Source organism: Tetrao urogallus (genome assembly GCF_951394365.1).
Source record: "Tetrao urogallus genome assembly, chromosome: 1".
NCBI classification, from domain to species: Eukaryota; Metazoa; Chordata; class Aves; order Galliformes; family Phasianidae; genus Tetrao; species Tetrao urogallus.
In genome coordinates, this window is record NC_136813.1 from 23742896 (window position 1) to 23765675 (window position 22780).

Here is a 22780-nt window from a genome sequence, read left to right on the forward strand (position 1 = left end):
AGAGAGAAAGATACCACAGGTAGGAGATTTTATCAGCCTAAGGAAACTCACTTGAATGACTACAGAGAACAATTCTGAGGTACAAAGGAAGAGACAGAGAAGAAGAGAACTTGTCTTGCCACAACGAGGAACTCATAACCCCATGTAATGAAGAAATGAGCCTTCCCCAGAACACAGTGGAGGGGGGGCAGAAATGTCTGTGGAACATTTCCACTAAATTTGGCTCACTTGTTATATTTAAACATTAAAAAGATTTGCAAACTATTCTAGCTAGTATGAATGCTCTGTATGATTCTTCATATTAATAACCTGCATACCATCAAAAGTAATATTAATGGTACCTGCAGTTGAGATGAAGTTGCTTTACAGAGTTTAAAATGATAAGGGGTATTAGATTCTCTGATTGGATCTCTAGTGTTCCACAGGCTATTTCACAGATGCATCACCTAGTTCCCTTGTGTCTGGCTAAACACATTTTCCAGCAGTTTAGTGAGGCCTGAATCCAAGAAATAGAAAGCTTGAGAATCCACCACTACTTTATTAGATTAATCCAGTGATTAATCAGCTTCACTTAAAAAATTGTGCCAAATGTTCCATCTGAATCTGTATGAGTAAAGTATCCAAAGTATCCTTCTTTTTGCTAATGTTTTCTTTATTCAATTCAAGTTCCTTACTATTATTCTCTCTTCACAAAGGTACTTATAATGACACCATGTCTCAAGTCTTACTTTTCAGAGAACACATTTTGTGGCTCAATCTACAGCTATCCCTGCATGTTCCTCTAGGTCTCAAGCCCTTTTGGCTAGGTTTTTCATATATACATATCTATTTTAATAGAGAAGCTAGAATTGTTACTTGCATTTGAGTTTCACTGGTGTTCTACAGGAAAGTAACCTTGTCTCCTTAACTACAAGTATTAAAAGTGACATTTTTTTACCCGAGCATTGCTGTGAGTTTTTGGTGAGATAATTGCACACTGTACCTTTAAATCATTTTCAGAACCACATTGTTCTAGTAAATGTTCAGCACTTTGTAAGCTTGGCTTGAATTTCATGTTTTCAGCTTTGCATTTGGCTGTGATAATGACTATCTTGTTTGAGGGTGCTAGGGACACAGCCAAAGCCTCACTACGATTTACCGTACCATGCATCTGGAAATGGTCTGCAAATTTCATCAGCTGTGAGTTTGTGTTTACTTCCAGATCATTAATTCAAATGTTGAAAAACATAAGGATTAGTATAACCCCACCACAGACGGTCATGTTCAGCTATGGATTCCATGAGAACAATTCATCACTCACATCTGATTAAAGAATCAGTTTCCAGACTATTTTCTTTGCTATTCCTTTCTAATTCATATACAATGCAGATCTCTACCAGAATGTTCTAGTATACTGCCAAATTTTTACCAAAACCTAGGTAAGTTTTGTATTTTTAATCAAATAAACATATACTATCCTAAAAATAAAATTTGAAATTCAGACTCGCTTCAAAAGCCTACTTCCTATTGAGGACCTCCTCCTTATTCTGTTTGATATCCAATTCCTTAACAGCTATAACTCACATCCAGCATTCACTATTAAGATTTATCTATGACTTTTACCAGTCTATCCTGTAAATACTGCTTTGAGCCATCCTCCCTATCTTTGGAATATCACCACAGCATTAACAGCCTTCCTGTCTCATGGAATAGTTGGTGATGTTCCACGATTTATTAAAACTAAATTTCAGCAGGCAAGAGGTCTATCTGGTCAACTCCTTAGGTCTCTGGGTACAAATTACATAGGTCTGTAAACCTGAGAAAATTTTTCTTCAGCAGATGTTTAATATCATCCTTAGTTGCTATTAAACTATAAAATACTTTTCATTTCCTCTTCTGTTAGAAAAAAAAACATTATACATTTTACAATCAATTAACATAAATATTTATTAAATTGTTGTTTTCTTCCTTATTAACTTCATTATTTCTTCCTTATTAACTATCATCTCCATTTAGTAGTGAGCCTAAGCAGGATTTATTTTCTAGTATTCTTTATCTTCTCGTTTCATTCAATGTGATGCTAGCATTCTTTAGCAATTTTTCTACATTTCATGACTATACATTAATTGCTAGACATAGCTCCTGCCATATTTTTCATTACATGATTTTAATTATAAATCCTATTCTGTCTTCATTATTGTGACAAGACTGGCTCTAAGCCAAAGTTGTCCCTTTCGATAGATTGGAGCTACTGGAACTAGGCAATCCATTCTGCTCTTAAAACAACCATTTTCATTCTTTCTTTTTTTTAATTTACAATTTTGTTTTATTTATTTGTTTTTTAAATCCTAAATCTAATACACATTCTGTGCATGTTTATGTGCAGTACATTTTTCAAATTACTCTTTAATGGAAAATATTTTTCCACAGTGACTGCAGTTAGTCTTGGATACTGGTCTACATGTAACCACAAATTTTCCAGTCAGTAATTATTTGTTCTTTAACACAATCTAGCATGAAATAGTCACCCTTTGTTTAGTGTAGCATCTCTCATGTAAGAAAATTATTGCCTTATGTTTTCAGAAAGTTTAACAATATTGGTGGCCTGAAACATTCATAGGTGTTCTATACTTTCAATCTAAAAGGATGATGCATTTGTTATAGCGTTGACTGCTGATCTGCCTGACGAGGACACGCTTGAAAGACTATTACTCTAAGTTATATGGGAATAAAGAAGCAGATAAGACTAATAATGCTAGTGATAGGTTAAAGAGCAGCTCTCATGGATTACATTAATGCACTTAGTAGTGCTGGCTGTCTTGCCTGTCAGCATGCTACTGAGAAACTAAGGATATTATCTCTAAGTTCACATTTAATGCCAGTGGAAATAGGTCAAATACATCTGCAACTCATCATGTTACTGCTAGCATGTGACATACTAGCCTTTGAAACAACAGATCCAGGTCACGGGCTAACTAGAAAGACTAGACTCAATGAAAGAAATCACTAGCTTTCACAAATACCAGTGCAGTCAGTACCAGTGAATGATTTTCATGCTAATGCTCTTCTTCATTATTTTCTGCAAGTAAATGTCTTACAATCTCATCCGAATAAAAAGAAAAGCATTGCAACTTTCTTTGGAACGAAGGCTGGAGATGCAGAAGACATTGTCAACAAATAAATAGCTTGTAGGTCCAAATTCTGTCTGAAGTGCTATTTGCATAGATATGTGGAAATTGGCAGGGTTGACTTCGTTCTTACCAATTCCGTTATGGTTGCTCAGGCTTTAAATCACAGCTGAATTTGGCAGTTGGCAATCACTCATAATAGATAATAAACAAATATATGTAAACATAGGCTCACATTATTAATTCTTTTAATAGTTTTAAAAACTAACCTATTAAAATAGATGAAAAGGCAAACTATTACGTCTGTATTCTCTCCATCTAAAAATTTTTTTTAAATACAGGCAGTTTCAGAGGAGCACAGCGTTTATTAGCCAAGGCAAAGCATTTGCAATTTTCATCACCACTAACTCCATGATCTGCATCTGTGCACTCCTTACACTTCAGACCGTAAATCAGCCTTTTTCTCCAAGCACTGGCTTGAAGTTACCGACTCCCCTCCCTTCAGAGTAAAGAAGAGCGAAGGAATTTCTCGGTGGTCTGGCAGTGCCAAAGAGAAGTAGAGATGGCTAAATGTCCAGTTTGCAGACTTGTGTATGTTATTTAGTCAGCTCGGTCCTCAGTCAGCTTCTGGATGTTACTTGGAACAAAGCTGTCTTTACCAAAACCCTCATGTCAAGGATAATTTACAATAATAAAACAATGCCATTATTTCATGCCATTGCACAACATCTGCATTATGAGAAGGCACATTTAGAAATAGAAACTCCGTATCGGATGGACATTATGGTATCAAAAACTGACAGGGCAGAAAAATCTAGATTGCACATTGCTTCCTTTTTCTCCAAACATAATCATGAATAATCATGAATGATCAGGAGATTCTGACTATGTGATAAAGACTATTACAAGACTGCTTGGAAGCAGTACAAAAAAAAGGGCGATCAATACCAACAATTCATTAAGCCTATAAGAAGCCATCAATTTAATAAAGAAATGAAGTTCATAATTACATATACAAAGTCCTTAGGAAATACTTGTCCTTGGTTCCTTAACTGAACAGCCACAAGATCCAGGATACCATTTTTCAAAAGGGAACATTGTGCTCTGCTTCTTCAAGGTGATCTTGTCTGACCAAGTGCTATCACTTGAAGTAACAAGGCAGCTTCCTCACCAAAGTTCCATGAATAACTGCCACTTCTCGGGAAAATTATGGATCTGCAGATGACCATCTTGTACATACAAAGCTGCATAATCTTCTCGAATTTTCCTGTACCAGCACAGGAATCCAGGAGTGTGATTCAGCACAGCCATTCAGTTTTCAGTGACCAAATTAACTTTTAGCTTTCTATATGCCAATAGCTGCTTCTAAAATAATAACCAGGATCTGGACAGAGACTCAATATCTAGTCAGCAGTAGAAACCATTGATCACAGCTGGGAGAAGTTCATCCAGTGAATCACAGCCTTTATCCCTCTGTCTGTAATGGCTAGGAATTATGCAGAAATAGATGTGTTTCAGCCAAATGCGTTGGCAGGCTACAAGGGAGTTTGCTAAAAGGTCCTGAAATAATACATGAAATTCTTTTGCCTGGAAATAGATGTTTATGCTCAAGTGCAAAAAAGCTTGTCATATGCCTCCAGAAATACTTGCATCAGGTGTATGTAGCTGTAAATGCCAATGTGTTATAAGGACTATAAATACAAATGCTTGAGGTGCAGTTGCATGACGGGACCTCAGTGTTTGAAAGTGTTCCAAGCACCAGTCTCAAAGCATCTAGTAACTAACCAAGGAGCAGTCCTAGATGTCTCAAGGGCAAGGTGGATTAAGGTAATTAGAATTAAGAGAGTGAAGCAAACAATCATGCAGTGCTCTGATTGCTCATTAACAGCTCAATTTTGAGCTGTCCAAGAGCTGATCTTGGATTTTGAGCCAACTTGATCCAGATGGAAGTCTGGGCCCTGATTTAAAAGCAGGTAGACTCAAATGGACTTTCCAATAGTCTGTTAATTCTGGAGGTTTGTAGGCAAGCATTCAGAACCAAATTAGAAATGTTTTTGTCAGGATGAAAGGCAGAAAATAGCTGTATGCACAAAGAGAGCATATTTGATAAGAAAATGTTATTCCTGTTCCTGAATATGTAAGTCATAGAATCCTAGAATGGCCTGGGTTGAAAAGGACCACAATGATCATCTAGTTTCAACCCCCTGTTATGTGCAGGGTCACCAACCACCAGACCAGGCTGCCCAGAGCCACATCCAGCCTGGCCTTGAATGCCTCCAGGGATGGGGCATCCACAACCTCTTTGGGCAACCTGTTCAGAAGAAATAATTTCTTAGGCACAGATTACTTACGTTCTGAAGCCATGCTTCAGTTCTGTAGAGTGCTAATTCTTTCTTTCTGCCCTGCAAAAAATGAAATCTTTTAGTTTGAATTTTATCATTATAAAGTCCCTATCTATGAATTTCTTTTGTACATGTATTTCACAAGCATTTCAAAGAGAATGGGAGTAAGTTCTTGTGCAACATAAAATTGTTTAAAAGCCAAGATCATTATCATTTTCTGCAAATCAGAAGAGTGGGCTAGCAAAGCACGTATATCAGGAACATACAAACCTTATGAACTGATTGTTATTAACATGTAATTTTATAAATCAGGGCATTTTGTCTTTCCTGTATCAAGAACACTCTACACTTTAGTCATTCTCTGTCTTCAAAAGCGGGTACTTTCTCCTACACTGCAGTAAAACAAACAAACAAACAAACAAAAAAAAAAAAAACAAAAAAAACAAGAATTGTTATGCTCTTGCTTTTTGAGAATAGTGACTTAAACAGAATAAATCCAAGCAAAAAAAAATTCAACTTCTTATTGAAAAACAAAGCAGCAGAACTTCTGTGACTGTGTAGAAGAATTTGCAAAGTTGCTATTTCACAGCTTCAACAAAGTGAAAAACACAAAAAGCTGTGTAAAAATAACTCTTGTTCAAGTGAAGAACTTTCTGTGAATGGGTTAGAACCATCCATGAAGGGGACTCTAAAGTGTGAAATAAATCTTTCAGAAAGCAAAAACTTGTATGTGAGAAATGTGTGGCATTAAGCCAAAATTAGAAATTATAAATTTTGCTGCAAAGATAACTTTGCCAGAAGAAATGCATCTTCCAACTATGCAGAATGACATGTAAAATCTTATTAAGAGAACTATTCAGGAAATATTCCATGGCTTGATTAAAGTGTGAAAAGATTCCTCAGAACAAAACTTGAGTGAGTAACTCTAAGGTGAGAATGACTCCAAGATGTGACTCTTTTAGATCGTAAAACAATATCAGTATGAATGTAAAAAAAAATGTTAGTAACATTACCAAACGTTATAGAAAGAAAAGATGCTGAAATTCAGATACAGATATGTGTTTCTTACACTTGTCAGTTGCAGATGTTAGCAATGGACAGTGCAGCTGATCAGATGTATCTTCTGCCAGTAGAGGATTGCTTCCCTTATCTAGAGCTTTGCTTCCCTCTAGTTTTAACTTTCTTAATAAGTGAGGCTCTCCCTGTTTGTACTGGAAGATAATGTTTCACGCTGTAAAAATTGAGCATATGGTATTTATTTGTTCTTATTTTTGTTCAAGTATCCCATTATTTTTGTTTACTGCTTCATTAAGCAGAGTGACTATGCATACATTTACTACTGTAATTTTCTTCCCAGTTATCCACTCTTTCTTGGCTACACAGAGATTTTCCTGCATGTCATTAAACGATTTAGATTGAGAGGGAGGTGTTCAAGAGCCATTCAGATGTTGTACTGAGGGCCATGGTTTGGTGGGGAAGTATTGGTAGCTGGATGATTGGACTGGATGATCTCGGAGGTCTTTTCCAACCTTGGTGATTCTGTGATTCTATGATTCTACATAGAATTAGCAGATACTGACTTCTACCAAAATAATACCTGCTCTAAATCCTATGGATATGAAAACATTCAGGGATGCTGATTCTGAAGGGCAGGAAAGTATGCAGAATGAAACTGATTTGCTTGTGTGCTAAAAGCAATAATCTCCCATCCATTCACAGCAAGCGGAACTCATCTAGACTAATAAAATGGCCTCTAAATCAGGTCTGCCTCAGCAACTGAAAACATTATCAGCGAATACTGCTCTGCAATTTAGAAATGTTGCAGTAATTAAAGCTGTTGAGCTCATAGGGTCTAATAGATTCCTGTAAGAGATTCAAGGCATACCCTAAATCATGGGTGTTCAAGCTTTTGGCTTGCCTGGGCCTCATTGAGCATAGAGGAATTGCCTTGGGCTGCACATAAAATATATAACATAGTTAATGTATAGAAGCAACAAAACTTATTTGTTAATAAACATTTTTTATTACAGCAGTAAAAAAGAAAGCAACAACAACATAAAACCAGTGGGAAATTTTTTGTGAATCTAATGTACGAGTGCCTGGTTTGATGGAAATGGTTGCAATTCTTAGCAAGTTCTCAAGGTGGTTATCAGAGATTTTTTTGGATGAAATTCTGCTCTTCGTCTACTTAAACCTTGAAAATATTTGTTCACAAATGTATGTACTGCCAAAAATGATGTCACGGGTAAGGTGTGATTGTGAAGAGGATGAGAGACAATGCTCAAAACACGTAAAACTATTTGCTATACCTTGAGTTAGCACTGCACTGTGCCCTTGCCAGCAAATCGAGACAAGTGATCTTTCCCCTCTGCTCAGCACTGGTGAGGCCACACCTGGAGTGCTGTGTCCAGTTCTAGGTTCCCATGTATAAGAGAGACTTGGACAGCTGGAGAGAGCCCAGTAGACAGCTACCACGATCAGGTCCTGGAGAGCCTCTCCTGTGAAGAAAGGCTGAGAGAGCTGAGACTGTTCACCTGGAGAAGAGAAGGCCCAGGAGGATCTCATCAATGTCCATAAATGGCCAAATGGAGGGTGCCAAGAGGATGGAGCCAGGCTCTGTTAGTGATGCCCAGTAGCAAGACCAGAGGCCATGGGTACAATCTGGAGAACAGGATGGTCTCTCTGAACACCAGGAGCACTTCTGTGCTGAGTGGATGATGGAGCTCTGGCACAGGCTGCCCAAAGGCTGTGGGAGCTCCTTCTTGGGGATCTTCCAAAGCCAACTGGATGTGGCTCTGGGCTCTGGATGTCCCTGCTGGAGCAGGGGTCTAGCCACATGTTCTCCAGAAGTCCCTGACAATGTCAACCGTCTTGTGATTCTGTGATAGATAAGCTGGTTAATTTACATTTAATTAAAAGTAAATAAATGAAAGGGGAGACTTGATTTCAGCAGACTTATTTATCTGCTGTCATGAGAGAAAGGTAAAGACAGAAAATGAGAAGGGTGTGGGGAAAGAAATCCATTTCTGATTGCCATTTTATATCAGCCATACACGCATTACAACCACTATATATCTATAATTCAAACCAAATTTCTGTTCACATAGTTGGGGTTATTTATTTATTTCAATCATTTGCGAAGATAAATTAATGTATAATTCAGAAAGATGGATATGCTTCTGCCTTTCTACTATTGTTGGGAAACAAATACTTGAATAGTGTCAAAAGCAATATTTACAGCATTTGATAAAATTGAAATTAAACTTTTGTAGACTTACTTGAAAACCAAGTTTTAACAAACTGACAATCACAGCAACATTTATTTTGCTACTGATAGAAAGATTTAGAAGTCATTGCTGCCTCAAAATTAGTATCAGCGAACATATTGATCACTCTGCACCTTGCCTTCCTTTGAGGGAATATCTGTTTTGAAGTTGCTGAGGCTTTTGTGTCTTTCCATGACTGTACCAGTGTGCAATATAACTGGAATCCAAGAGCAGGTGGGAGGAATAAATGGGGGCACTGCTAAGCACTAAGAGGTACAATAAAGAAAGAAAATCTCTGTTACCTATATACTTGCATTTTGATGATCAAATGAAGTGTTTCTAAAGAGATGTGCTTTAAAAATAATTACTTCTCAGATTTCTCCACCAGTCCTCATTCCCCTGTATGTTTCAAGTACCTTTCAAAGCTGTTTTAAAAATCCAAGTGCTCCCCTTGACTTGACCTTTTCATTTTATAACCGAGCAATAAGGTTACAAGATAATTTGCATTTAGATTATATTTTATTTGTAGGGCCATCACACCACTGGATGCATGAATTTCATAGTCCCTCTTCTCACTGAAGTTCTTAATGTAGCCTGTGCTCTTCAAGATAAAGGCAAATGCACTTCAGTGTAAAATATGCAGTAATTGAGTGAACAGTATTCATACCACCACTCACACGAAAATGGAGACATGACTTCCAAAATTTGGAAGTTTTACTGCAGCTAAACTCCTTAGTACTATTTTGGACTGTAAACAGGACAGCTCAGACTCTCCAGTCACTGAAAACTTGGTATGTTGACACCTTGTATTTTTTTAAATAGGTGGTTAATCGTTGGAATAAATCTTACTTCTTGCCAGTCTGCTTGTCGTTGGTTTCAGGCAGCACTGGCTACCTCAAAAACTAGATTTGTTGATTATTCTCCTAAATTTTATGGTTTTTTTTTTAATTTATTTTAATTTTTTTTAATACATGTAGTTTCCTGAGACAATTAAAGACTGTGTATTTAGAACTGGCACTGGGAGCTACAACATTAAAATGAACTATTACACAGACGAAACAGAGACAGCAAAAATTTGGCATCTCCTCTTAACCGTACGTGTGAAGGCAAAACATGATGCAGCTGCTCCTGGTTGGCCAGCAGTGATGTATAAAACAGTTATAAAATTTGTAAAACATGATCTTCCTTCCTCAAGAGCTAAAGAACACTTTGCTTCATTTGTTTTCCATCACAATGTTTCTCTCACTCAGAAAACCAGGCAGGGAAAAAAAGGAAAAAAAAAAACAAAAAACAACCCACACCACTGCAGTTTTTTAAGAAGGGCTTAATTTGTTAGTGGTTCCAAATTTATTTTCTGTTTATGTTTCTATGCCCTCAAGCAAGCAAAGGACAAGGTCCTGTAGTAATGAGAATTGGTTAATACCTCATATAGTAGTTCAATAACACGCTTCCTAAATATCAAATCAATTTGCTAATTAATTAACCCCCTCGGTATTTTTATAAGGCACTGTTAGTTTTCTGATTTATTTTTTCCCTCAGATGAGGAAAATGAGAACTTGGGAATGGAAACGTGCTTCTAGAAACACTCTCCAATGAGATCCCCAGGTGTTACTGGGGTGTCTGAGGCAGAATCCAACTCATTCAAAAAGACAGGGCTTTTCTAGAAGAGCATTTGCATGGAAACCTTTGCACTGGAAATGGTTTTCTCCTTTAGCCTCGAGCTGTTTAAATCTGCTGGTCTTACTGGCCTGAGCCAAAATCTAGCTGTCTCAGTGGGGTTTGAAAAAAGCAGTGGCACTTTTTTCTTGAATATCATCGGTATCAGCCTCCAACTTCTCATTTGCATTTTAATTATTGTGTGGATGTGTGAAGTGAGTGTGGGTGGAGAAAAATGCTTTTATTTTGGATTCATTATTACTTTTGAATTTATTTTAATTCATGTCAGGGATACTTAGAATTTTAAGTAGGCATTCTTTCAAGCTGTATTCAAACTCAAAAGAATAAACAAAAACGACTTCAATTGAGCTACAATGCAAAAAAAAGAAACAAACAAACCCTCAAAATGTTTACTGATACCCTCTATTCTGAGCTCACCATCTAAAGAGATAAAAGGCAGAATGTTAAAGCTGTATGTTATAGTTACATGCTTAACTACTAGTGCAGATATAAGGCTGAGAGTCGCAAAGGAGGTCTTGTGAGGAGTGGCTGTGGCAGAAACAAAAGGCACTGTGAAGCAGGTGTGGGGGAAGTGTCTCCATTGACAAAAAGCAATAGTCTTAAATATTAGTTTAAACAGTAGAGCAGGGAGCCATCTTGCTAATTGTAAAGATGATTGGCAGGTCAAAGGAGATGAGGATAGAGTACTCAGTTCATTGTAATTTGTCTGAGTCATTAGCTTTTTTGACAGATGAGAGAGAGGTGTCTTAGGCATGGTCAAGGTTGAAAGTGAATGGCTACAACTGTAAATGGCATAATCATTTGTCTTAATGACAGCTGTGGCAATTACCAAAGAACAAATGGGATCATGGGATCAGCATGGTTTCTTTAATATGAGATGAACTTCTGTGTACAATGATTAAGGCTAGAACTCATGGAGAGAAAAGAAAAATGAAGGGGGAGTAAATAGCAGATGATCACTGAGATGAAAGTCAGTGGGACTTGTCTGTGGAAGTTAGGAAAATTCAGCACCTGTAGCACAGAAAGATGGCGCAGAAGGAAAATGAAAGGTTGACAAAATAATTACTTTTTTTTTTTTTTTTTTTTTGGATAGGTTTAATTCAATTTCACTCCAGGAAAAAAAAAAAAAAAAAAAAAAAGAAAAAAAGAAAAAAAGAAGACAGGACTGAGGAGTTAAAAGGTGGCTGAAATAAATGATACAGGGTTTATTTACATTCCATAAGTAATGTAAATTCCATAGAATACGCTTAAGTTGGAAAAGACCTTAAAAATCATTGAGCTCCAACCCCCTGCCATGGGCAGTGCCACTCAGCAGCTCAGAGTGCCCAGGGCCCCATCCAACCTGGCTTTGAATGCCTCCAGGGATGGGGCACCCATAGCTTCTCTGGGCAGTTGTGCCACCTGGCCCTCTGAGTAAAGAATTTCTTGCTAACATCTAAATTAATTTCTCCCTCTTTTAGTTTAAAGCCGTTCCCCTTTATCCTGTCACTATCAGATCATGTAAGAGTCAGTACCCTGACTGCCTGGAAGCTCCAAGAACTGCAGGGCTGCAATGAGGTCTCCCAGGCACCTTCTCCAAGCTAAACAAATTGAATTCCCTCAGCCTTTCTTCATAGGAGAGGTGCTCCAGCTGTCCAATCATACTGAAGTAGTTTACTTAGAAAATATTTGTAAAGGTACAAATTGGGTGAACATGGTCTCAGCTGCTCAGATGAGTCTTGTAATAGCTAAAAGCGTCCACAAGTAATGCTGAAGTGAGCTAAAGTGATAATCCATGCCCAAACCAATGACAGAAAGGGTAAGAAAGCTGGAAGTTGCAAGTAGTAGAATAGTGGCCATTCTACCCCGTTTTCATGATGCCCTGTCATCTGAAATCTGGGAAGAAGACTCTCTAACTCCAGTGTGGTGTTAGAAAACAGCATTCCTCTATTCCTCATGATATGTACCAGGTGACCTGACAGGCAAGCACGCCTTTCCAGAGTTCAGGTTCTATATTTAAACCATTAAGAAGTACAGATGCAGTACACTGGCATACATATTCATTCTTTTTTGTGGTCTCATAGATACATGCTAATGTTCCTTTGGGCATGCTCAGTGATATCTAGGGTGATCAAGTGCCCACCTACTTCCTCCCCCTTTTCACCATCAGCTTCATCACCGAAGCCTTTCACCCACTTCCATCCACTTTTCCCCAGTTTGGAAGATTCCCATTGCTTATTAGGCCGTGGTGAGTTACTTTTTAAACACTGCATGCGGAACTGAAGGAAAATGTCCTTGCACATTTTAAGGAAAAAGTAGAAATACACTATTGTGACTCCAGTGCTTCTCATGAGGCAAAATCATTGAGGCAGAAGATAAAAGTATTCTATTATGTCCCTTGTGCAAAATTATCGAGGAAAAACAAGACTGTTCATCCCCTAAAGGTGAAGTGGAAAGTTTTAGATCTTTAGATATCACTTATGGATTCGTTTTGCTAATGTACTGGTTCTTAAACTAACATACTAATCCCTATTGCCAAACAAAGCAACTTATATAAGCCCCATCTGGAGTACTGCATCCAGGTCTGGGGCCCAAAACACAGAAAAGATGTGAAGCTGTTGGAGAGGGTCCAGAGGAGAGCTGCAAAGATGATCAGAGGGCTGGAGCACCTCCCCTAAGAGGACAGGCTGAGGGAGCTGGGCTTGTTCAGCCTGGAGAAGGCTGTGAGGACACCACACTGCAGCCTCCCAGCAGGGATTGTAAAAAGGAAGAGAATCAATCTTTCACTTGGGTGATAGGACACAGGGGAATGGTTTTAAGCTCAAGGAGGGAAGGTTTAGATTGGACGTCGAGGAGAAGTTTTTCACAGAGAGAGTGGTGAGGTGCTGGAATGGGTTGCCCAAAGAGGTTGTGGATGCCCCATCCCTGGAGGTGTTCAAGGCCAGGTTGGATGGGGTCCTGGGCAGCCTGGCGCAGTATTAAATTTGGAAGTTGTTGGCCCTGCCTGTGGCAGGGGGGTTGGAGCTTCACGATCATTGGGGTCCCTTCCAACCCAAGCCACTCCATGATTCTGTGATTCAGAAGGAGACAAAGTGGCAACACAGCAACATCTTTCAGTACCCCTCTCCCACTGGCAGTGGCCAGCGAGCAGGGCTACAAGCAGTCAAGGGACGGTGCACATGCAGATCCTCATCAGGACACCCATTTCCACACGCATGCTTGCCTGCAGCAAGACAAGGAACTGATAAGCCCAGAGCACACCAACTGCTGCGACAGCGCTGAGAGGCGGTTCTTCACCCGAGAGCAGCAAGATAATACTCCAGGACGCTACCCAGAAGCTCTGCCAGCAAGGAGTCCTTCCACTGGCGAACAAGATGGCGCCACGCAGGCGGCCCCGGCGTGCATGCGCGGAGAGCGCGGGGCGGCGGCGCCTGCGCACTGGGGCAGCTGCGGGCTGAGGCGCCGTCGGGCGCGGCGGGCTCGCTGACCGGCGTCCTGCGGGCCAGCCCCGCCGCCGCTCCCCCGTCCTCCGCCTCCTCGTCCACCTCCTCCTCCTCCTCCTCGCCGCCGCAGTTGGCGCTGCTCGTGATGCAGCCGTGCGGCGGCGAGGAGGAGGCGGCGGCGGCGGCGGGAGGCGGAGTGCTGCCGGGCGCCGATGCGCCGCTGCCGCCGTCCGCCGCGGGCGGCCTGATGCTGTTCTACGAGCTGGGCCCCGGCGACGGCGAGGCCGAAGCGGGGGAGGAGGAGACGGCGGCGGCGGCGGCGGGCGGCGAGAGCACGGCCAGCCCCGAGGAGCTGGAGGAGGAGGAGCAGGCGGCGGCCTCCAGCGGCGAGGCGGCGGCGGCGGGCGGCGGCTGCAAGAGCTGCACCTACCAGGGCTGCAGCGAGACCACCACGCAGGTGGCGAAGCAGCGCAAGCCGTGGATGTGCAAGCGGCACCGCAACAAGATGTACAAGGACAAGTACAAGCGCAAGAAGAGCGACCAGGCCTTGGGCGGCGGCGGCGGGGCCGCGGCGGCCAGCGCGGGGGGCGGCCCCAGGGCTGAGGTGAGGCGGGGGGCCGCTGGGCTGCGGGGTGGAAAAGCGGCACAGCCAGCGCTGCCTGCTTTGTGCCTCGTCCGCGGCGTTTGTTTTGCAGCGGGAACTCGTGTGCTTCTGTCTGCTTCCCCTTTGCCGTTCTGTGAAGCGTCTCCAGCTCCCAAGTTGCTACTCAGCCTGCGAGGCAGGAGGTTCCAGGGAGGCATCTTTGCAGCCTTAAGGAGACCTAATGAGCGGGAGGGGAAATTAAGTTTTTACGTGGGTACTTAGCGATAAGACACGGGGAGGCTAAGCTAAAGAGTGGGAGAGTTAAGTTAGATATCAACCCTTCACTGATAGGGTGGTAAAGTGCTGGCACAGCTGCCCAGAGAGGCTGTGGGTGCCCCATCCCTGGAGGTGTTCACTGCTGGGTTGGGTTGCACATTGGGCAGCCTGATCTAGTGCTCAATTTAGTAGCTGGCAACCCTGCCTGCAGCACAGGGGTTGGAACGTGATGATCTCTGAGTTTGCTTCCAACCCAAGCCGTTCTGTGATTCTACTTCTTAGTTGAGAGGAAAAAACAACTGTTGCATGCAGTTACCAGGATGCAGGTGAATTCTGGGTTTTCATACTGGTACAACTTTATTACTCCTTTCCTAATGATTCGGCATGATTAGGCCACAAAGTGGCAATACAAATGCTTCCCGTAACTCAGGAGGCAGTGTGGGAGAGGTATACAATTTGAGCTTAACCCACATGTAACAGTGGGTTAAGGTTTTTTGGTCTGTGGTATACAGTAGTGATTGCTGCATGTTGGGAAACAGAGGGCTTGTTTCTCCCAAGTTGGTTGGAATGTGACAATTTCAAGGCCTGAACCTGTCGAAGAAAGCAGAATAGCAGAACTTCTTATAAGGACATGTGGTCACGAGATAAGGGGAAATGGCTTTAAATTGGGAAAGGGTAGATTTAGATATTAGGAAGAAATTCTTTACTGTGAGATGTTAAGACAGTGGAACGGGTTGCCCAGTGAGGCTGTGGATGCCCCCTCCCTGGAAGCATTCAAGGCCAGGCTGGATGGGGCTTTGCGCAATCTGGTCTAGGGGGAGGTGTCCATGCTATGGGGTTGGAACTAGATGATCTTAAAGGTCCCTTCCAACTCAAACCATTGTATGATTCTGTGTTAGTGCTAAACTTGGTGCACTGTTTTGTTGCACTGGTAGTATATTTTTTTTGGCCTTAACAAGCACCTCTGGAGTCAGGTTCTTAATAGAGGTTTTAATTCTCACCTTTGCGGACAGGATTGAAGTGAAAGACAGTTGGGTTAGATGATTGTTTTGTTCTGAACTTAAGCTTTTCAAGTAGAAAGGAAGTATTGACAGAGATTTGTAAGGATGAGGAGGGTGTTGGGCAGGAGGAGAGAAGTAATAGAAAGCCAAAAAAGATGTCCTAAGTTGTGAATGTGATCTGCTTAAGGTTAACATGACTGAAATTTTCCAAAGCATGAATATTTTCTCTGTAGAACGTCATAGAATGTCTTCATAGAATGTAGCTCTAATTTGTAAGTGGTGGCTGTACAAGGAACAGGATAAAAATGCAAATGAAAAGTATGTAAGTTTTATTGTTTGTTGCATGTGGCTTTGACAGGTCCATGCTAGTATACTGAAGTATGTTTTGTTTTGCTATTAAAAAAACTGTCACTTCCACCCAACTGCAAATGCTAAACGTAATTCACTTACACAAACAAGACTGAAGTGTTGTGAATAATTTCACTTACAAGAAACACAGTCAAATTCAGGACATGAACTAACCATAGTAACTTAGGATCATAGAATCCCCAAGGTTGGAAGGTAGACCTTCGAGATCATCCAGTCCAGCTGCCCGCCTGTCAACAGTATTCCCTCTAAACCATGTCCCTCAGTACAACATGAAATGTTTTAAGTACCTAACTTGGTTTGTTTTGAAGTTTAGAAGACTAACTCATCTGTATTGCTGGAGCATTCTCTGTGGCTGATGGAACAGTGAAGATAATGTGGAAAGGAAAAGAGATCAGATGTTGAATAAATACAGTTGCGTTCTGTTGCTGTTTTCCTCTGCAGATCAATAAGATGAGCAGATTCTTTACTCTTAAGATTCTTCAGCAGTAAAAAGTGAATGTATGATACCAGACTCACTTCTCAATTTTGTTTTGTCTTTAATGCTCAGGATTGTGTTGAAGGTTCAGTTTCTGCCTCAAAACAGAGAACAGGCTCCATTGGAGATCGCCCAGCAAGACCGACTCTTTTAGAACAAGTACTGAATAAAAAGAGACTGGTAAGTTGTGTTGTCTTAGAGGAACTCAGATACACAAAGGTGGTGTAGCACTGTTTCGCTGTCACCCTTTGTGAAGGATACAGTCAGTTCAGTGATGCACGTGCATATTTTCAGATTTGAAATATGTTGCAGTTCAGGTGTCTGACTGTACTGCTGCATGGAATGCAAAGGTTACTGACTTATTGATAGTTGCTTTGGTAACTGAAGTTGAGGGTTTTTTTATTGTACTAAGTAGGTTTTAACTGGTTAACCCACCTTTTCTGTAAAGTTTCAGATAAACTTGAAGAGTCCCTACACTGTTCTGCAAACTCTGCTGTTGTGAGTTTGGTAGGCTTAGTGTATCACAAAATTGCATACTGTTTGTTGGTAGAACAAACTGAGCATAGTGTATTGCTGTATTACACGTAGAGTGCACGCATGGCATAGGTTATGTTTTGAAACACTTGTGTTGTTTCTGTAAGTCTTCTTAAAGAATTGCCCCTAATGAAGGGGAATAACTCAGTACTTAACTATTGTTTGGGCTTTGTTATTGCAATTCTTTCTACTTCATTGGTTTTCTTACACTCTCCTTCCACCAGAAGCTAGTAGAACTGTCTGACTGCTCCCTGTTAGCAGTGCAAAGCAGTTTTAGAATTCCTGCAGCCCTTGTTCAGAAACTTTAAAGAAACATTAGAGAAATCTTAAGTATACAGACTAATTTTCTCCATCGGTAGCAGGTGTTTTGTGTCACACACTACTGGTGTTTTGCATCAGAGGCTGCAGTAGTCAGGGTAGTAGAATGGGGAAGAATTCATTGAAATGCTGTAAAACAGAACTACCCTGTGCAGTGAAGTAACTTGAAAAAACTAACATAAGCTATGCAGAAGCAGGCTACACATCTGTTCAGTGAGACGGTTGTTGTTAGTAATCTTACCTATTCAGTGCACTTGGAGGTTTAAGTTGTCTGAAGAATTGTTGTTTTCAGCTGTAGCCTCTGCAGAATCGCTTTGTAAGAGCATAAAGTTCTCTGCCCTTACCTGGAAACTGCTGGTCCCTTTAACTGTAAATCTGAGTTGCAGGGTCGCAGTACCTGATGCAGTGAGATGTCCATCATGTTCAATGAACAGCCAGCCTAGGGGATTAATTCGACTGAAAAATAACCCTTTTCCTGCTTTATATTTTGGGTCACTTCCAAACTTGATTTGCCGTTTGGCCTTACAAACACTTGTGTTGCCACCTTGCAGGAATGAGAATGAACAGTGTTCATTGGTTGGAAGGCAGGCTGTAACCGTTTGGAAAGGGTTGAGCAGTGCTCTTTGCAAGTATCCATCTGCAGCTTTAGGCTTGTTCCTCTCTTTCCACTTGTTTCAGCAAATTTCTGTTTGTTCACTGTAAGCTGGCTTAAAGGGAGTTGATTCTTAAAATCTCATGTTCAGTGATAATCGGCATCACGATTAGCAGTGGAATTTCTTCAGTTGTATTCATTTAACCAGCTCCTATTTGCCTTTCCCATTCTAGGTTAGAGGGTAAGATGCAAACAGTTTTAGATACTCTCATCTTCTGACTTTTTTGTGTTTTGTAATTCATCACAAAGGTTGATATTTCAATTCTCTGATTCCTTTAAAGTCAAGTCTGCTTTCTTGCCTTGCAGTCCCTGCTCAGAAGTCCAGAAGTAGTGCAGTTTCTACAGAAACAACAGCAGCTGTTAAGTCAGCAGGCTTTGGAACAACGGCAGCAGCAGTTTCAAGGAGCACCTGGGTAATGAGAACAGATCATCACCTGCAGATGAGTCTGGTACTGAAGGAGAAATAGGATGTATATTTTCTTCAAATATAAAAAATGTAAATGTTTAAAGGAAAAGTAAAGCTGCTGTCATGTATTTTACTTGGTTCTTGTTTGCACTTTGACGTTTTGAGCTGCTTGGGTGTCTGCAAACTTGTGAGCAAATTTGGAGGAGTATTTTTTGATTCTTTTTAAAACTTGGTTTGATTTTTCTTTTTAATGGAAACTTGTTTGTATCAGTAATGTTCAGCTGTACACCCTTTTCCTACCAAAGTCTTCCACTAAATTAACATTTTTTCTATATGAAGATTTACTGTTAAACAAGTCACTCTTTGATGACAATCATTGAAGGAAGTCAGTTACTTTCTATGGAAGTTGTGAAATAAAGTCCAATTTGAGCCAGTCCTGTGGCATGACTTAACAGCAATTCCTCAGGGATATGAGAAGCTTATATCCAGTATAATCTTGCACTAAAGGCTAAAGACAACATGCCATCAAGAAGTCAACCAGTGGCTCAGAAAAGCGTAAATCAGGTGATCCTCCTGCTTTGTATTCATTGTATGCAAGTTGAGTAGGTTTGAAATGCTTCACTGTCTGTGCAAAGCATGTAAAGGAATGCGTGTTCAAAATCTCCAAATAGGAGAAACAGAAAAGTGCTTTGGAGAAGAGTCAGAGATGCAATGTATGCAGTGGAGAGTTGGACCTTGTTTTGTGAAGTTATTTTGGAGGACCAACTTGTAACACATCCTCATTTGTGAGCAATTTAAAGCTCTTAACTCAAATGCTTAAGGTTTTTAACAGCAGATGCCTCCAAAATGTCAGATGGGATTGTGCATTTGTTGTCCTTTCTCTTCCAAAAAAGTATAGTTAAAATTATGGTAGTAAGACAACCGATAGCTAATCAGCTCAAGTGCTGAACTTCTCAGGTTTTCAGCCAATCTTGCAGCTGATTTGGTTAAGGATCCAAACACCTTATTTAAGTAGTGAATCCCAAGTTTTGTATTAAACCTTATTTCCTAGTTGAAGCTATCTGAGTGGTGGAGGTGCTTATTGAAGTACATCTTTGATACTGCAGCAGTTTGATCCGCTGAATGATACCTGTTCAGGAGTGTTTGTCAGTCTTATGGGTTTTTATAAGCTGTGCTTTTTGTATGTATAAAAACTGTTCAGTAGGGATTTTTGTATTCAGCATTGTGTAAGTTGTTCTCTAAAAAAAGAGATCCAAAAATTTTGTACCAGCAGTTCTGGACCAATAAGTGTTTGAGTAAATCTATGTGTTTTATTTTGTTTCTTGTGTTTGTTGTTGTTTGGTTACATTTGTATGTTGCTTTGTGTTTTTTTTCTGTATTAAAATGGCTAGCTCTGGCTAGGTGATATGAAAACTGTTGTGTTCTCACTCTAAGGTTATTTTAGCATGTGTGTGAAAATGTATAATTTCAGCCCATTACAAGGAAGCATTTGTTGTGTTGTTTTAGATGGTCATCTTAGGAAAGCCTTTAGGCCAACAGCTCTGTCTGGACGCTTCTGAAAAATGAAGTAGTCCCAGGTACCCAACTTGGCCTCTGCCAGTTTCACTGATAGTTATTTTTCCTCTGCTGCTCTCCCATTTCTGGTTTTATCACATTATTTGCCATTATTAAATTCTCAAGGAATTTGTTTCAATTATTTCTCAAGAAAGATACGATGTAAAAGGTGCTCTAAGAGCATTTGCTTTTACTGGATGAACAAGAGTGATTGTAATGAAATGATTTCAGAAATTTTAGCTGGTGGTGTCCCTCTGCGTCTGTTCAAAACCAATTAATTCTTCATTATGTTACATTCATTGTACCATATATATTATATTTTTGGAGGCACCACACTTTCAACTTTAAAAATATTGCTGCATATAGTCTTGTAGTAGTTGGAGTCCTTACTTGTGACTTTCTTTTTTTCATTGCAATTGTATCTGTATTCTTTTTAATCATGGATTTTTTTACTTTCTTCTACGCTTTTCTCTTCATTTCTTAGGAACTAATATTTGGAAAAAAGTGCTCAAGTTTCCTTTTCACTAACAGAATGAGAAAAACACCCTCTGTTTTATGTAATACGCTTGCCTCTGCAGATAGGAAGATGTGCTGTACCACCAGTAGAAGCCTTTTTCTGAAGAAAGGAGCATTCTTCTTGCATCTAAACCAACCCAGTATTAATAATCTAATAAGGAGGGCCATTTAAGATGTAGTTCAGGTTGTGGGTTTTTTCTCATTTTTGCATATTTATAAGTTTGTCAAACATGGGATCTTTTGGAATGAAAGGTATAAGCCACTTTAAAACCTATAGTAGAATTAGGTAAGTTGGACCTGGAGTGGCCTCCTCACCCACTTGGGTTTTGAACACCTCCAGGAATTTTTGCAGCTTCTGTCAGTGGTGTTCAAGCACCTTCAGAGCTTTTTAAAACCACACGTGGACATGTCACTCATATCACTACTCAGTTTAGCACTATTTATCCAGTCCATATATAAGCAGTTTGACTAGGTTATTACGGGGTGTCATTTCAAAGACCTTGCAGAAGTCAAGATGCACACTGTTTGTTCCCTCGCTTGCAGAGTGAGGTGTTGCATTGTGGATGGCAGACAGCTGGTCTGCTGTCATTTACCTGTGTATAATTGCTGTTCACTCACAGTCCTGTCACATATGGGCTTGGAAATAGCTTTGAGGAGAATCTGCCCTTTTCAGGAAATGATGTGAGACAGCAGCTTGTAGTTTCCTGGATTCTTCTTTCCCTTGAAGATGAGTGTAATCTTCCTTTGTCTTACGGTAACAAACCTCCCCCGATCACTGTGACCTTTCTGAAATGATAAGAGTGAGGCCATGCAGTGATACTGGCCAGCTCCTGCAGCATCCTTGGTGGCATCTCATCTGGTCTCATGGATTTGTGCATGTCTTGAATAGTATAAGCATTCCTAGACTGTTTTCTCTTATGGATTCTGCTTCACATACACTGCTATGGGTCTTGCAGGCCAGGGAGTGTAGGGGACAAGCTTTACCAGGAAAAACCAAGAGACAAGAAGAACCAAGTAAGTATTTCAGCCTCTTCTACATCCTTTGCCTGTAGGTGTACTGCCCACTGAGCAGTGGACCTGTGTTTTCACTGGGAACAGAAGTGTGAAGTGGAAAACAACCACAAAAGGAAAGCTGAATCTATACTACTATAGGGACAAGTAGCTTTCTAGGATGAAATTTGTTTTTAGATGATTGTTTTGTTTTGATAACTGTAGATGAGATATCTGATGTTGATTTCACAGCAATTACTTATGTCAGTTTCTCATGGAAAAAATTTTCACGTGCCTTCCTTAAACTTTGAAGTGCACATGCGTCTGAAAATCAGAACGTAATGCAGTGCCTGAATGTCTTAACAATAGTGAGCTGTGTAGGCCTATTTTGCAAATGCTTGTAGAGCCAAGCTACCTTTTATCTGGTGTAGTGCAGTTATTTAGTATAGCGTAGATGTGCACTGTTCAATTTGATTTTAGTAGGTTTCAGATCCAAGGTAAGTTATAAATGAAGGTGGCAGTAAATCTGGTTGAAACAGCCATGTCTGGACAAGCTTTTGTTAATCATGTACCACTGAAACAAGCAGTTCAAATGTTGGCTTCTCCACTTTCACCAAGCTTTGGTATCTTTCTGAAAACCAACTAAACACATTTTGTTGAGTGCAATGATACCTTATATCTGTTCTTCTCACAGAATCGCAGCTGAATTGGAAGGGACCTAAGAGATCATCGAGTCCAACCCCCTGCCAAAGCAGGTACCCTGCAATAGGTCACACAGGTGGTTGCCCAGGCAGGTCTTGACTCTCTCCATAGGAGAGTCCGCAACCTCCCTGAACAACCTGTTCCAGTGCTCTGTCACCTTTAACATGAAGAAGTTCTTCTACATGTTAATGCAGATCTTCCAATGTTCAAGTCTTAGGCTGTTACTCCTTGTCCTATCGCTACACACCATGAAGAACCTGCATCACTTATTTGCCTCCTGCCTCCTTTGAGATATTAATAAATGTTTATCAGATCCCCTCTCAAGCCAAATGAGGTCTAACAAAGTGTTTACACTTCTGTTTTCCCCCTTAATATTTTGTTTGGGCAGGGGCAGAGGCACTGCGGGCCGTGGACATTTGCAGTTCCTAGTTTTATGGCAGGCTTACATTACCTACATGGTAGCTGAATTCAGTATGCCTTGGGGCATGGCCTGTCCTGCTGCAGCCTGGCAGGTAAGAACCTACTAATAGTTTTTGGCCTCATGTTCAGCCCATAGCTGAGATACAACACTCATAACAGACAGATGGACA

At 40.5% G+C, this 22780-nt stretch overlaps 1 protein-coding gene across 1 annotated transcript; it reads left to right on the forward strand.

Annotated features, from left to right (window-relative positions):
* Nucleotides 1–13774: 13774 nt before the first annotated feature.
* Nucleotides 13775–18532, forward strand: RFXAP (regulatory factor X associated protein; the record flags this gene model as incomplete). Its single annotated transcript, XM_079549269.1, is given in 4 exon segments — nt 13775–13814; nt 13817–14418; nt 16591–16698; nt 18329–18532. Coding segments are annotated over 4 exon segments (861 nt in total). The 3' UTR covers nt 18440–18532.
* Between the last annotated feature and the right edge of the window lie 4248 nt (nt 18533–22780).